Source organism: Parambassis ranga, chromosome 19, assembly GCF_900634625.1.
Source record: "Parambassis ranga chromosome 19, fParRan2.1, whole genome shotgun sequence".
Taxonomy (NCBI): domain Eukaryota; kingdom Metazoa; phylum Chordata; class Actinopteri; family Ambassidae; genus Parambassis; species Parambassis ranga.
Genome location: NC_041039.1, coordinates 7,571,385 through 7,586,672, shown reverse-complemented (window position 1 = coordinate 7,586,672; position 15,288 = coordinate 7,571,385). Strand labels below are relative to the sequence as shown.

Here is a 15,288-nt window from a genome sequence, read left to right as displayed (position 1 = left end):
AGATCTCAGCTTTAATGAATGAGTTAATGAACAGTAAATCTTCTCCAACAAAAGAAAAAAAAACTCATCATGTCAGATTTAGAAGTTTGTTTTCATTCATAATTTTAAATAAGTGTAGTGAAAAAGGTCCATAGTGCAGTCATTAGTTCCAAAGCTGAATGAACAATAGAGGGTATTCTTCATGTTCATGTTTGTCACTCAAACAATAAATCCTAAATACTAAGTTCACTGTTTAAAATGTTAGTATAGTGAAAAGGGATGATTAAAAGAAAAACACTGACACCATTTGTCAAAATGCAGAAGTACATGATTTCAAATAAATTCCCTCGCTGTTGAAACTACTCTCTGATGTTCTCACAGTAACTACAGTGGGAACATAAAAAGAGCATATGGTTTTCATGGAACTCTATCTAAATTTCACTGCTTCTCATCTATCCCACTAATCCCCATCGCCTGTAATGTTTATAGCCGAGTTAATTGAACTGGCACTTCTCTGTGGGTCTGGAGATTCCTTGTGTTTTTTGCCAAAGCGTGCATATTGCTAAAACCTCCACAGCATCTGAAAGAGGTGCAGCTGTTCGTCTAGTAACAGCTCATGAGTGACTGTTTGAGGGCGTTATACAGGGAAAAAATGACCAGTGAGCTCAGGTTTTAATCACAGTAATCAGTGCTTACATGATAACATATTATATATGCTCCTCCTCTTGTGTTGCTACCTTGTGCATTTTGACTTCTGTGGATAAAAAACACAGGTAGAGGCATGAAGGTCTACTTGAAACTGCAGCTATTATGTTTTATCTTCTAAATACTACAAAATTATTAATCACACCCTAACTTCAGTAGGTAGAGTAAAATCTACATTTCATACTCTAGTGTGTAAAATGTGTTATTATTATTAAGCATGCATTCCTTGTGTCACCACCAGCAATGCCTACCTAAAATTCCAAGAGCTCTTTTTGACATTTGGCCCACACACATTGTAAGAAAAACACTGAACTCACATGTAATTGACCTTCACGGTGGACAGACTACAGATTTATTGACGAACAGTTGCTGTGGAGTCATTTGGTTTGCTTTGATACAGTGAAAACAAGAGGACATTCTTTCACAGCCACAGCAAGTGTGTTTCTGTTGTAACATATCAAGGACAGTGTGTAACATCTGTTTTTTGAATATTGGCTGTAATCACTTTAGTCATGATAGATATTAAACAGTGCAACCTCTTTCTTTTTTAACATTAAACATAGTTTCCCCCAATAAGTGCTCTCACACAGATATACAATATATAAAATATCAAATAAAATAAGTCTAAAATATAAATATTCGGAGTGACTAGCATTGAGCTGTTTTTTGGGATCCCTCTTCTTGTGATACCCGAGTTTCGTTCTCCATGTACGCCTGCACCGACCTCCACAGCGCCCTGATGTTTCCCTCACCAAAGCCCGTCGCCCCTCGCCGCTCTATCAGCTCCAGGAAGAAGGTGTCCTCTGTGAATAAGGGCTGGGTGAACACTTGGAGAAGGTACCTGAAAACACACCAATAAGGACACTTTCATTACACCAATTATGCTGGTAAGGCAGACTACACCTCTTTATTGCCTCTCTCACCTCCTGTTTTGGCTGGACGTACTTAGCGATGAGGGGTCCTGGTGCAGGTCTGTATCCAGAAGAATGCCATGCTGTGCCAGCATCTGGGGGTTGTGTCCTGCTTCCTCTATTTCCTGCTGTTTTCCCACCTGTCGCAGCACACACAGGTTATGTAAAATAATGTCTTAACACGGCTGCTAACAAATTACTCATAAAAAGGTCTTTAATAACCAGGTCATGGATTCTTGCTGCAGAAACTTGTTGAATGAAACATGGGTAACTTTTCACAGTAATGCCTACAAACCTCTGTGTAGTAGGCAGGAGGAGGGGAGAAGAACTGAACACCAGATACAGCCATTGCATGTGCAGTTGAGACAATGTCTTTGGTGTAAAGCCCAATGTGCTGGATACCTGGAGCTCCGTGCTGTTCCAGGAAGGTGTCAACCTGGTTCTTGCCTGAGTCCAAATGAAGCACAATATGATAAAGAAGCTTTTTATACTTTTATATTTAAACAGATGAGGTTGTGGTCATTACCTTGTTCAGGCAGTGATTCTGCAATGACAAACTTGCAGTCTGATTCTTTCTTGCCCAGAAAGGGAAGGCTGATCCCAGCTTTGCTGCATTTCCAGTACTCCATGGCAGTAAGTCGCAGTCCGATGCCTTCCTGGTTTATCACAAAACCTTCATCCACATCTTCATTACTACTCAGAAGAGCAAACAGATTACTGACACTGTCTGAGCATTGATACACGAATATGAGCTTGGAATATCATCTCACCTGTCAATGAAAAATCTTTGGAAGCCAAACAGCTTCTCATACCACCTCATCACCTGGTGGGTTGTTTCCCTGGGACAGGCGTAAGTTATGTGATCAAAGTGTGTAACTGGACAAGACATGTCCTCCTTTGTGCTCCAGTCCTTATCAGTGACAACAAACCCTGGCAAAAACGTTCCCTCATATTTTGTCTTATCAATAAGCGTGTGACACACGTTTCCCACCACAGATCTGACCACAGAGTAGGTCACAGCACCGTTCTCGTCCTCAGCTGTCGTGGGAGGCACGAGGAAACTGCAGCCTAGATGGCGAAGAACCTTGAATGACCTTTCCACATCGTCCACCTCGAAACACACGTTGCTTACAGTATCCACCGGGTGCTGTGGACTGACATCGTAAAGAAACGCAGAATAATTACCGTGACTATATTTCCCCACGTGTGGATCTATGGGATATTTGTCCGTTACGCACAGCAGTCTTTCATTCAATCCCACACTGCTTCGTTTCTCATTCACGACAAAGACTGCCGCTCCCTTCCTGAAAGCCAGCTGTCTCGACCTGTCAGTGAGTCTGCTGGCGAACAAATTAAACTTAAATTTTGTGACAAGGTCGTTTGCTATTTTCTCCGCGTTTGAAACATGGAGAGAAACGTGGTGTAACCGGCTCAAGAAAACTGCCATGTTTTCCTGTGACGCTTTGACAGGAGGCGTGTCCTAAAAAACAGCAACACTTTTATTTTCTACAATTTATCTAAATCCTAAATATGTCTCGGTAATATAGAGAAATATAAATAAGTAACAGGAAAGAACGCTATAAGATTGAAGCTATTGCAGAGGAGCTTAAAAAAAACTAAAGTGATGAGGCGTTTGAGGTTAAAATAAAAGCTTGGTCATTTAATAATTTTGTGTAATGTCCTACATGCAGGCGTTTTTCAGTCATATGAATATTGAAATGTTGTACTTTGGCGTATATATAATGTATCGTGGGCCTGACACTCAGAATATTTGACAAATATTTTAATTACATTACGAAAAAGAAAATATTATTGCTTCCATAATGACAAATCTCGCGTTGCTCGTTGATATTCCGATCGTCCTGAAAGCATCGCAGTTCGTTCCCTTTATCCAATCACATTGCGCGATGTGCCAGATGATTGGTGACGAAGGCAGGCCAGCGTTTATTTTGGCTCTGCAACTCATTTGTCTCGCTGTCGCCGCCATTAAACAACACCAAGGCAATGTAAACCATGGAGAGCTGCGGATTTATACCATGATTCGAGGAGCTCAGACGTTTTGCCAAGCTGTGCTTTGTTCGGCGACAGGTTAATGTGTCCATAAAGGTAAACATGTGAGAGTCCAAAGGACTGGAAATAATTCGGATTGGGAAAGGTTTGATTGAGCAGCAGAAGGAGGAGGGGAAGAGAGGGGGACTGGAGAAGAAGGGTTTGTTGTGGTTTTCAGCAGCAGTTGAGAAACAAACGCAGTCACGAAAGGGTAAGGGTTTGACATAATTTTGTGTGTCCCTGACAACAACACGTTTAATAGTTGTCGCATTTCCTAAATGTTTAACAGTTGTTAAACAGTCACGGCACCTAACGTATTTGCTACGAGGTTAGCTTGCCTGCTAGCAGGCTAAGGCTAAATACTGGAACATTACTAAATGGCAACGCATAAATGCCAGTAGTTACGTGAAAAGCTTAATGTTAACCGCGCTCTATACTGTTGTTGACAATGAGCAGCTGGCAGGCGGTTTCAATCACACCAAAATCTCAGTGTCATTGAAGATGCTGTTCAAGATGAACTCATCCTGCAGCACACAGAGGAAGTTGTGTCCAAACCAAAACCTGTTAATGAATTTAGTGCATTTTCCTAATACCTGATATTTAAATGGTTTTTATCTTTACTGTTTTAAAGTGACCCACAATGACGGAACAGAAGATAAAATGGGCCTGTGATTATTGTACCTATGAGAACTGGCCATCTGCAATCAAATGTACCATGTGCCATGCGCCAAAGTTGAGGGGTCCCATCATCACAGAGGAACCTTACAAAAACAGTCCAGATCTGGAGTCCAGCCTAGAGTGGGATGCTTCCAGAACTGAGAGTGGCAGCAGCCTTCTCATCTGCCCCGACTCCAGCGCTAGGCCAAGAGTCAAGTCAGCCAGTAAGGCTGAGATTGCCAATAAATGGTCCTGCCAGATGTGCACCTATCTCAATTGGCCTCGTGCCATCCGGTGCACGCAGTGCCTGTGTCAGCGTCCCCGGACCAGCAGTCCCACAGAGTCTCCTCAGACTTCGGGCTCCAAAGCAGGATGCCGTCCTGCTCTCCATTCACCCGTGGACACCTGTGAGGAGTATAATGACAGAAACAGACTCAACACCCACCAGCAGCACTGGACATGTACAGCTTGCACTTACCAGAATTGGCCCAGAACTACAAAGTGTGTCGTGTGTGACCTCCCCAGGCCCAACAACCAGGAAGCCATAGAGCTGGCCGAGTCAGCAGAGCCCTCACCCATGATCAATGAGCAGGATAGGGCTAGGTGGAGGGGCGGTTGCAGTGGAAGCCAGGGCCAAAGGAAATTGCCTCAGGAGGAAGATCGTGTCAAAATGGACTTTCAGAGAATAGAGCTTGCAGCTGGAGCCATGAGCAAAGAGGAGCAAGAGGTTGACTTCAAGAAGTTGAAGCAGATTAGAAACCGGATGAGGAAAACAGACTGGCTGTTTCTCAATGCTTGTGCAGGTGAGTTTTTGCACAATAGTTATGGGCTTAAGATTAAGGAGGTTAAGAAGGTAAATTTATACTTGGATCATAAATGCCTAAAAGTCTTTAAAACATTTGCTTTACAGTGCTTTCTCTTGATTCTCATTTCTCTTTGGCTTACCTGAATACTTCTGCTTCTCCAAACAACTGTCCGCTTTTTGTCGTCATAGCAGCAGCTCTCATTTCACACCTTTGTGTATTTTCCCATGATGTTATGTTGAGGGAGTAACCTACAATCCGTACATTGATTGTTTTTGTCCCAGTAGCGAACCATTTCTTTAACTCTTTTTTTGCTTGCTTTTCACATGTTGCATCACTCTGCAAAACTCAGGTTGTGTAGTAGTGTTTTTCACTTTGCATTTCATAATGACTGACTATTTACACTTTTAACATCAGAGTACTCAAGCATTATCGGGTAAAGACAGTCCTCTCTACAGAGATAATGCATTGCATAAACAAAGCACTAATGATGTTGAATGGCAGTGGTGTAAACAAAAAGGCTAATAGAAATTTGATCCAGCTCATCACCGTACCCCCCACCCCCCATCTGCCATCCTGTGCCTCTGAGAGCATGTTTGAGAAACTGAGAGGGTGTGAGTGCTTCCCAGCTGGTGGGGATGAATGGGCCGTCTGGGCAGTGCAGTGAGAGCAGAGCCCGTGGACCAGAGACTCTCCTGGCTGGCAGTCAACACACCCTGTAAACAGTGGTGCTTATGTGCTGAGCAGGGCCCCTGGGAAGTAAAAATAGCCTTGACAAGACTTGAACAACAACAAAAAAGCATGAAGGCAGCACATGATCAGTGTCCTCCTGACCTTTGCACTGATTACACATGCAAGGTTGTTGTTGCAGAATATCAAATATGACACCCTAGGTCAGATTTTCACTTATGTCCTAGATGCACCTGCAGACACTCCCATGCCTTCAGCTGCCTTTTCAGCAAATTGTGTATACTGCAGTGTTATGCCAGAGTCAACTGACTGGTTAGTTATATGTTCTTTTCAAAGTGTTTGTCAGTGGAGGAAGTGCCTGAGTCGCACAGCAAAGCACTTCCTTAGGTCTGAGAACTTTATCTCACTTCACTCTACTATTTCCCCACATTTATGATCTCATGTTTTTTTTTCAGAGATCTGTAGTTGAGCTAAAACAGGACAATCTCTTTGAAAGGAAGCAGACTGTGGTTTTGTATTATTGTTCTTTTGTTTCACAGAAATACTGTAAGCAGTTGCTCTTTCATTTGCAGTAAACATGATGCTTATAGTTTGATGTAGCTCCAGGTGTTGTGTATGGTTTATGAGATTAGGGTGTGTGGGTGGGCATTTCTGAGGATCTTTATTTACCTTTAAGCACTGGAGATGATCAGCTGTTTTTTTATCTGATAGGCCAAACATGGCCCATGACTACACAACTCTACCAGGAATGGTTATATTAAAGTGCACAAACTGTGGTACTAAGGTTAACTTCACTGTATCATTTAATTCAGATGTCTGCTGCAACTCTTGACCAATACCAGCCTGCAGTCTGTAACAACCTGCATAGACTGGTGCAGTGGTGAAGGAGAAATTGAAGCATTTCAGTTGCTTTTCATTTTTACTCACTAAATATGATAAAACACTGACGCCGTTAGTGTTTACATGCAGTTGCACTGCATAAAAAAGGGGTCACCAAATGGCGGACCGCGGTCCGGGTCCGAACCCAGAAGCCATCCCATACGGACCCGAACTTATAGACCAAACGGCAGGTTATCCTTTAAAACCTGGCGGGGCGCTTCTATTTTAACTGCTGCAGCTTTCATTGACTTTATGGTAGTGGCTTAGCGAATGAGGAAACGCACAGACCAATTGCATACGAGTTTATCCATCCCACGTGATAACTCTCAGCCAATCAAATCTGGGCATTTCAAGTAGTTGCGACTACAATACAAGTTGCAGACAGATTACACGCGTGAAAAGACGAGAGAAAAGAAAAGAAAGACATAAAGCACACAAGCAACAGATACTAACACATTTTGCTTGTGTTCATCCAGAGAACAGCTAATATTATCCTTTGGCCCTTTTTTATAAGGTCTCTAACACGGCATCAGCTATGTTGGTACATAAAGTCTTCAGCATCTATTTATAGATCTGTGTTTGCAAAATGTCACTCACTCAGTACATGTAAAATGAGACGGGGTGTTCTTGAAGAGTTTCTGTCCATACTCATTTAAAGTAACTGTCCTTGTGCCTGCCAATGAGAACATCTTCACATGAGGGTTTAAATGAGCTGGTGTTTTAGTGTGCTACCTAGTTGTTGCATGTTTCACTCATAGCAGATGCTGAGACTACTACATCCAAAAAAAAAAAAAAAGTAGGGTGGGACGCTAATCTGCACAGACTGTCCTCTGTCTGACACAGCTCCCTGATGGCTATAAGCTACACTGCTCTGTCTGTTTTGCCATGTAGCAGTCTAACAGTGTGATTACTGTTCTCGCACTGGGTTAGCCACTGGCTACATCTAGAGGTCATCAGACTGCCGATTGACGTCAATAACCTAGAGATCTCTGAATTCTTTTTCCTCTGGTTGAATTTGTCTTGCACAGTTTTAATAATAATCGGTTGTGACTACGGCCAGCATAATGTATTAGCACATCTTGATGGATATTCCTGTAGTTCTTTCATTGAACATGGCAAGCTGCCTGTTACATCTTGCGTCTATTACAAGCAAGGACATATGGTTGAAGCTGCTACAAAAGCCAGTCTAATCCAATTACAAAGTATAGGCCTGTTTTAAAAGGATTCCCCTGTCACTCTATATGTGTTTATATTCTTGTGGAGGTTACCCATATGAGAAACTCAACAGTTCTAAGTGAACAAGTGACTAAGGTGTTGATTCAGCTTTTGGGCATATGTTTTCATTGTGTTAGACTTGTATTTGTTATACTGCTATACCTCTTCCTCCTTAAACCTACATGGAAAAATAAAGTGTTTGTCACTCCTCTCATGAATTCCTAGAAAAGCTCTGCACCAGGCTGAGGCTGTTCCATTTTTACATTTCACTTCTGATAATCATTTCCTCTGTTTTTAAACCGTCCTTCCCCCCTCTGTTGCAGGAGTTGTGGAGGGAGACATGGCAGCAGTGGAAGCTTACAAGTCGTCGGGGGGTGACATCGCCCGACAGCTCACAGCCGATGAGGTTCAACTGCTTAACCGATCCTCAGCATTTGACGTCGGCTTCACTCTGGTCCATCTTGCTATTCGCTTCCAGAGGCAGGACATGCTAGCCATCCTGCTAACAGAGGTAAGCAAGCTTTTATATTTTCTGTCTCCTGCAATGTTGATGCTATTTTCTACTTCTCCTTGTCAACCACGTCAGTCTATAATTGTTCTTTACTAAAGCAGACGATATATGGCAGAAACCTGTAATGCCTGTAATTACTGCGGAAGTGCACTTTGAGGATTAGGTGGAGGATTAGCCTGGCTGCAGTGCTGTTCTAATGAACATGATAATACAGAGCTGATGTGGTTTGCAAGGAGAGGCTGCAGGGTGAAACGAGTCAATGAGGATAGATGGGAAGCATGACCTCTTCATTGTTTGATCCCCCCCCACGCACATGCACTCACACTCACAGAGCCTCCTGCTTTGTAGTCAGCTATAAGGAGATAATGATAATAGTTAGGTTGTGACAGTGTAGGCTGGTTTAAATCTTGGTTTTAGAGTCACAGTTTTGTTTAAGACACAGCATGATGCTATCAGTAAACCAGTGTGTATTTCTGTTAGGTGAACCAGCAGGCAGCTAAGTGTATCCCCTCCATGGTGTGTCCCGAGCTGACGGAGCAGATCCGCAGGGAAATCGCAGCTTCACTACATCAACGCAAAGGAGATTTCGCCTGTTACTTCCTCACTGACGTGGTCACTTTCACCCTGCCTGCAGGTACCTAATGATTACTCCACTTTGATTGTCTGCTTTCGGCTTTATTGGTCTGTGCTGGTAAAATGTGACTGTTTCTTGTCAGTGTGTGTTCATGCTCCTCTCTGTGTAGTTTTTACATGTGTAGCTTATCAGTGTGTGAACTGGAGGAATGGTGTCCAGCCTTGTTGTGCAGCATTGCTTGGAGAAACGGAAGCTCGGTGTTTCATCCCTGTGGCATAATGGCTTCAGTACTATGACATGCACTTTACTTTTAAGAACTAGTATCATTCTGTTTCATTGCTGCCACTGCCCATGGGATGAAAGATTATGCAGGCTTCACTGATAGATTTGAATTTGTGTGTGTGTTATGCCAAGTATTTCGCTGCAGACTGAATTTGGCCTGAGGCCAGCTGCAGTGCTCTCGCTCTGTTTCTGTCTCTCTTGCTTTCACACAAAGCCAGTGCCATTCACTATTGAACTAGAAAATAGCCACCAGTGTTCTGGCTTTGTGTGTGCACAGTTCAATACACATAGAAACACAACATGCTGCAGCAGAGCTTGTGTTTACAATGCCCCATTGACAAAATGTCATCCAGTGCATCCATTGCAAAGAACATCCTCTCTGTGTGTCATTACAGTAGCCGTTTATGTTGCCAGCGGCCTGGTTTACCATTAGCTTATAATGAGTATAAAACAGAGACATGAAGTAACGAAGTAGGACTACTTCACTAACTTAAGTATTAAAAAGCCTGATCTGTACTTTATTGAAGTATTATTTGTTCTCCTACTTCTACTTTACTACATAATTTTGATGGTTTGAATATTTTACTATGGGCAGCATGGTTACTCGGCGCAGAGACACACAGATCTTTCAAGCCGTGCAGTCTGTGCATCACCGAGGCTTAATGAGCACATACCTGCCTGTGAGGGAGGCGGAGACTGAGAGGAGGTTTCTCGGTAGAGTGTGTTGCTGACCCACGAGTAAGCGGCAGTGTTTCTTGTTATCCAATGAGACAGATGCCTCAGTTACATTGTTCCTCTTTGTCCTGTGTGCTCTTGTAATCTCTCGATAATGTACTAGTTCGGATAAATAGCAATGCTAGCAATGCTGTTTATGCTACATTGTACTTGAGTACATTTTAAAGACTGCAGAACACTTGTAATAGTACAACAATATTGACGACTTTAAGACTTCTAATTGAGCATGATGCTCAAGTATGGGTCTCTGGTACTTTTTACATCTCTGGTATAAAAATAAATCTTTCCCGTGTGTGTCTTTGCAGATATAGAGGACTTGCCGCCTGCAGTCCAAGAGAAGCTGTTTGATGAGGTGCTAGATCGAGATGTGCAGAAAGGTACAGAAGATTTATTCATGTTCACCTATACCTGCATGTTGTAGTTATTCTTCTGCATTTAGCTCTCACCATCCTGCTGCAGCTTTTGTCCTTTCTTTGATTAGGTTAATTGAGCTTTCTAATATAATAACCACATATCTAAACCAATGGCACTTTGTCATCAAATGCAGCACATATATGTACATTAGTGTATTAGTGTGTTACTGAAAGCATCAGGATCATGACCTATTTAAGCCCATAAAGTAGGCTACTGGGGAGAGGAGCTGTGGGTATTTACAGAGAAAGGCATGTTAAATAATATCTGAGTAGGACACGAAAAACAAAAATACAGAAAAACAGGTTGCACAGCTTGCAGTTTGTCTTCCATAATGACTAGCTGCAGCCTTTGCATGTCTGAAATGCTCTACACAGCAGCTGTGCAATCTTGTGCTTAAGTTTTATGAACAAATTCAATGCTATTTACTTGATGTATAAACATCAACTAAGGGAAAAATGAAACCCCTGCATTGTTTAACCTTTATTTATAACCCTCTTTTTTCCTCTTTGAAAAGTTCCCCCTTGTTTTTACAGCAGAAGTTACCTTTGAACATAGATAGAAATTGTCCTCACACACTCTCATTTTGTCTGTGAATAGAATTGGAAGAGGAGTCTCCTGTTATTAACTGGTCCCTAGAGCTGGGTACGCGTCTGGACAGCCGTCTGTATGCCCTCTGGAATCGCACGGCCGGAGACTGTCTGCTGGACTCTGTTCTACAGGCCACCTGGGGCATTTATGACAAGGACTCTGTACTCCGCAAGACCCTCCACGACAGCCTGCATGACTGCTCCCACTGGTGAGATACCTGTGGTCTCTTAAATCCAGGAAATGGAGTAACACACTTTGACCTGTACTTTGCACACATTTTCAGCAATCAGCACTCCTTTGGTGGCTCTGCCACACACATACACGCTGCTAACTGTATTGTAACTGTATCTGACTCGTGGTCCCAGTGCAGAAGCATTTCCTCAGGATATTTACATACTTCACTCCCTCACTGGGCTGAGTACAGAAGCCCTAATTACTTAGTAAAGAAAACTGATGAAAAATCTGGTTCTTGTTGTTGTGACACACCGCAGAGAGATAAATAAACAGACCTGTGCTATGTAAATGGATTCTTTGGCTAGTATTTGATGAATAATAAAACGGTCTAATATGTCATTTTTAAAGGTTTTACACACGCTGGAAGGAGTGGGAGTCGTGGTACTCGCAGAGCTTTGGTTTACATTTCTCCCTCAGAGAGGAGCAGTGGCAGGAGGACTGGGCGTTCATCCTGTCGTTGGCCAGCCAGGTAATTATGATCTTTTACTCTCTTCCTTCCTCCAGTTAACAACAGTCAATTGAAAGACAAAAAAAGTGGACCGGTGTGGTTCGACAATCCCTTAAATTACGATTATAAGCTTTTAATTACAAAGGTGAAGACGAATGTATAAACTTGATTTAATTGCCAGATGACCAAATACAAGGTAAAAATCTAGTGACAAATATGTTGCATGTTGAATTCCTCAAAAATATTTGTAGACAGATCACCGTTTCTCTTTTATTGTGCTCATAGTAAAGTGCTGAAATACACTAAATACTTCAGTTACTGTAGAGTTAAGGTTACACTCTCGTGTACAGTGTACTGTACAGGTGTATATATTTTGCATGCAAGAAGAGCATGAGAGGCTACAGTCAAAGCAGGGGCACATTTATCCCAACTCCATAATACGAGTTGGCACCAATTAGTCAGAAAGTCCTGGTATGATTATTGTGGGAAATATTAGTTTAGCAGGCTACAGCAATGATCAGCACAGGCTAAGGCACTGACTATTTTGTATGTTGATCTTGGCAAGGTAGACAAGGGAGCAGCTTGCCCCCGTACACTAAAATAATTTGTCACATTTACACAACACAATGTGTGGTTCCTGACTTATCATTATTTTTAATGCCATGAATGGGAAGGGGAGCGGATCAAGTGTGAATGACAGGAAAGGGGCAGCAATTATTGTTGATCCTCTAAGATGGAGTTGTAGACTTGACAGACGGCTCATCTTCTTGGCCAGCACGCCTGCTGAAGCAGCACTCCTTCTCAACATGTGACTTAGGGATTACAGGCATTTAGCTCAAAGCCACTCCACTGGCAGTATAAACAAACAGCAAACACTACCATGTGATAAGCTCTGACAGTGACAGAGAGATGACATCTAAAGGATAAAATCACCCTTTATTTACCCCGTCCCATGTGTGCGACCCTGTGCAACATGAAATGTGTAGCTGTGGTATATTTAAAAGTAGTTATGTAATCTGTTTCATGCTGCAAGATGAGAAGGACAGAAAGAGTGGCGTGCAAACATACTCAGAGCTGCAGGTTTACAGTGCTGCTTTGCAACATGATCACAGCATGTCAGTGTCAGCCCTCTCCAACATTTTAAGTTGTGTTAATATTTGATGCACACCTGGGAAAAGTCTATATGTTTACAACTGCTGTACTACTGCTGTATGTGTATCATTATATATTTTTTCTTTCTTCTTTAGCCTGGGGCCAGCCTGGAGCAGACCCACATTTTTGTTCTGGCACACATTCTTCGCAGACCGATCATAGTCTACGGAGTGAAATACTACAAAAGTTTCCGTGGGGAAACGTTAGGATACACTCGTTTTCAAGGTGAGATACATGTGGGAGATTCTCATACTGGTTTATGACAACTGTCTGTTTATTTCCTTGTTTAGTGTGGGGGTCTATAAAAACACGGATACTCTGCAACCTTAGAATATAAATGCATGTTTGCCATGACTTCTGGAGGAGAAGGAGGCTTGGGTATATTATTTCTATATATTTTTATGTTAAAAGTTGTACCGTAGGCAGAATTACAGCTTTTCTGCAGTGTTATTTGGGATAAACTAGCTCACTGTTTACTTCTAAAAACTATCCTTTAGCATTCCTCACAGCACTGTTATAACAAGCCTTTGTATATGAGTACTAGAAAGAGCACCTGGAATGCACAGCTGCTAGTACATCTTAACCTCATCTTTGAATAAATAAAACGATGCCTTTGTCCGTATCCTTTCAGTTTTGGGTGGGAGCAGCCTGTTATCATGTTAATGTGTAGAACTGCAGCCACTGCTTTTGTCTACATTGCACACTAAGCGTCTAAGCTTGTGTTTGGAGCAGGAAGTGGGCCTGGCAGAGGGGTGGGCATACTTCTGAAGGAGCAGAGCGCCAGGCTGCAGCGCTCTCTGCTCACAATGAGCCAGTTGTTTCCAGTCAGCTGAAAAGCAGACATTTCTAAAGTCAAGTCAAATCTGAGCTGGTGCTCGGCTCTGACGAACATTGCACACACATACACACAAACAAACACGCTGTAATATGAGAGCGCACTTGCACAGCCTTCTTGAGTGTCTGTGGCAAAACAATGGCTCCTGGCTCGTCTGACTTGCTTTGTGTGTCTTCAGGTGTGTACCTGCCTCTGTTATGGGAACAGAGTTTCTGCTGGAAGAGCCCCATCGCTCTGGGCTACACACGGGGCCACTTCTCGGCCCTTGTGGCCATGGAGAATGATGGTTTTGACAATCGCGGTGCAGGCGCCAACCTCAACACTGATGATGATGTCACAGTCACTTTCTTGCCACTGGTGGACAGTGAGAGGAAGCTGCTGCACATCCACTTCCTGTCAGCACAAGAGGTAGGGTTGATGCATGAAACATGGCTATACACTCACCAGTCTTGACACTGTTATGCAATATATAATGTCCCAATTTCTTGCAGATGGGCAACGAGGAGCAGCAGGAGAAGCTGCTGAGGGAGTGGCTGGACTGCTGTGTGACAGAGGGAGGCATGCTGGCAGCCATGCAGAAGAGCTCTCGCCGCCGTAACCACCCCTTAGTCACCCAGATGGTGGAGAAGTGGTTGGACAGATACAGGCAGATCCGCCCCTGTGCCTCTCTCTCTGATGGCGAGGAAGAGGATGATGAAGATGAATGAGGATGCTGCAGGCTTTGGGAGAGTGAAAGTACTATCTATCTATCTATCTATATTTTTCCCTCCAAAATGTAAATCCTAAACTTGTAATAATGCATGTTCTGTGTGATCTGTGGTAGAAGAAATACCAGCACCATCAAACAGATTCCTGATTACTGCTCCCATCAAAGCACATTAAATCCACTTGGTTCCCATGCTCAGACTTCTCCATTTGCTAGAGGTAGTTATCTCCACTAGAACATATAGGAACAGAACTGCATTTAAGGAAATCCTGAAGCTGCACCAGGTGAGGAATTTCACTTACAGAGTTGCCTGACAGAAATTTTGCTTCAACCTGAGAGGACGCTATATCCGTGTGCGTGTGTGTGTGTGTAAAAGGGCAACTTGATTTCTGTTCCCTTTGCGAACCCCATTTGATGTTGGATTTATTTATTTAGCACAGTCAGTATGCAGAAGCGCTGCCCCCTTTGTTCTGCCCCATTTTTATCTGTGTTCATTTTGATCAGTCTTGAAGTATTTTATTTTGCACAGATGATACCTACATTCTGTGAGGGGGAGGGGGAAAATGGGACATACACGTTTACTGACATTTTTATGTGTGACTTAGTTGTTTCTGTTAAAGTGGGTGGTGATGATTCTGGTGGGCAAAAGAGAAAACCAAACACTCTGCCTCTTTCAGTGGAGAGCATCTATATTAAAACTGACTCACTGACATCCACTTTATTGTTATTTTGTTTTCAATTTCCACATCCATTGATTGTTTACTGAGACCACAAACTTTAGTTGGTTTTAGGATTTTTTTTGTTTGTTTTATAACTCAAATTTGAGCCAGACTATCCACAAGTGACCAGATTGGATTTGTCCGTCTAGACCCGAAGTATCTGTGCACTTTAGGCGTTAGTAACTGTGATGCAGCCTAAATT

General features: G+C 42.7%; 2 protein-coding genes across 4 annotated transcripts; one reads left to right on the top strand and one right to left on the bottom strand.

Moving 5' to 3' along the window:
• Positions 1-1,007: 1,007 nt before the first annotated feature.
• On the bottom strand, positions 1,008-3,206 carry hpdl (4-hydroxyphenylpyruvate dioxygenase-like). 2 transcript variants are annotated; one of them, XM_028431411.1, is made up of 6 exons: positions 2,834-3,206; positions 2,366-2,749; positions 2,122-2,288; positions 1,891-2,042; positions 1,608-1,735; positions 1,008-1,525 (listed from the first exon to the last, which is right to left on the bottom strand). In XM_028431411.1, exons 1-6 carry the CDS (start codon positions 3,040-3,042, stop codon positions 1,333-1,335), a joined length of 1,233 nt encoding a protein of 410 aa, XP_028287212.1. In that variant the 5' UTR covers positions 3,043-3,206; the 3' UTR covers positions 1,008-1,332. The 2 variants fall into 2 exon arrangements, with proteins under 2 accessions (XP_028287212.1, XP_028287211.1); XM_028431410.1 differs by having other exon boundaries at positions 2,366-3,206.
• Positions 3,207-3,538: 332 nt separating this feature from the next.
• Positions 3,539-15,083, top strand: zranb1a (zinc finger, RAN-binding domain containing 1a). Of its 2 annotated transcripts, none has more exons than XM_028430336.1 (10): positions 3,539-3,701; positions 4,276-5,104; positions 8,212-8,399; positions 8,880-9,033; positions 10,296-10,367; positions 11,002-11,200; positions 11,575-11,695; positions 12,922-13,051; positions 13,840-14,069; positions 14,153-15,083. In XM_028430336.1, exons 2-10 carry the CDS (start codon positions 4,285-4,287, stop codon positions 14,366-14,368), a joined length of 2,130 nt encoding a protein of 709 aa, XP_028286137.1. In that variant the 5' UTR covers positions 3,539-3,701; positions 4,276-4,284; the 3' UTR covers positions 14,369-15,083. The 2 variants fall into 2 exon arrangements, with proteins under 2 accessions (XP_028286137.1, XP_028286138.1); XM_028430337.1 differs by having other exon boundaries at positions 3,539-3,855.
• The last annotated feature ends 205 nt before the right edge of the window (positions 15,084-15,288 follow it).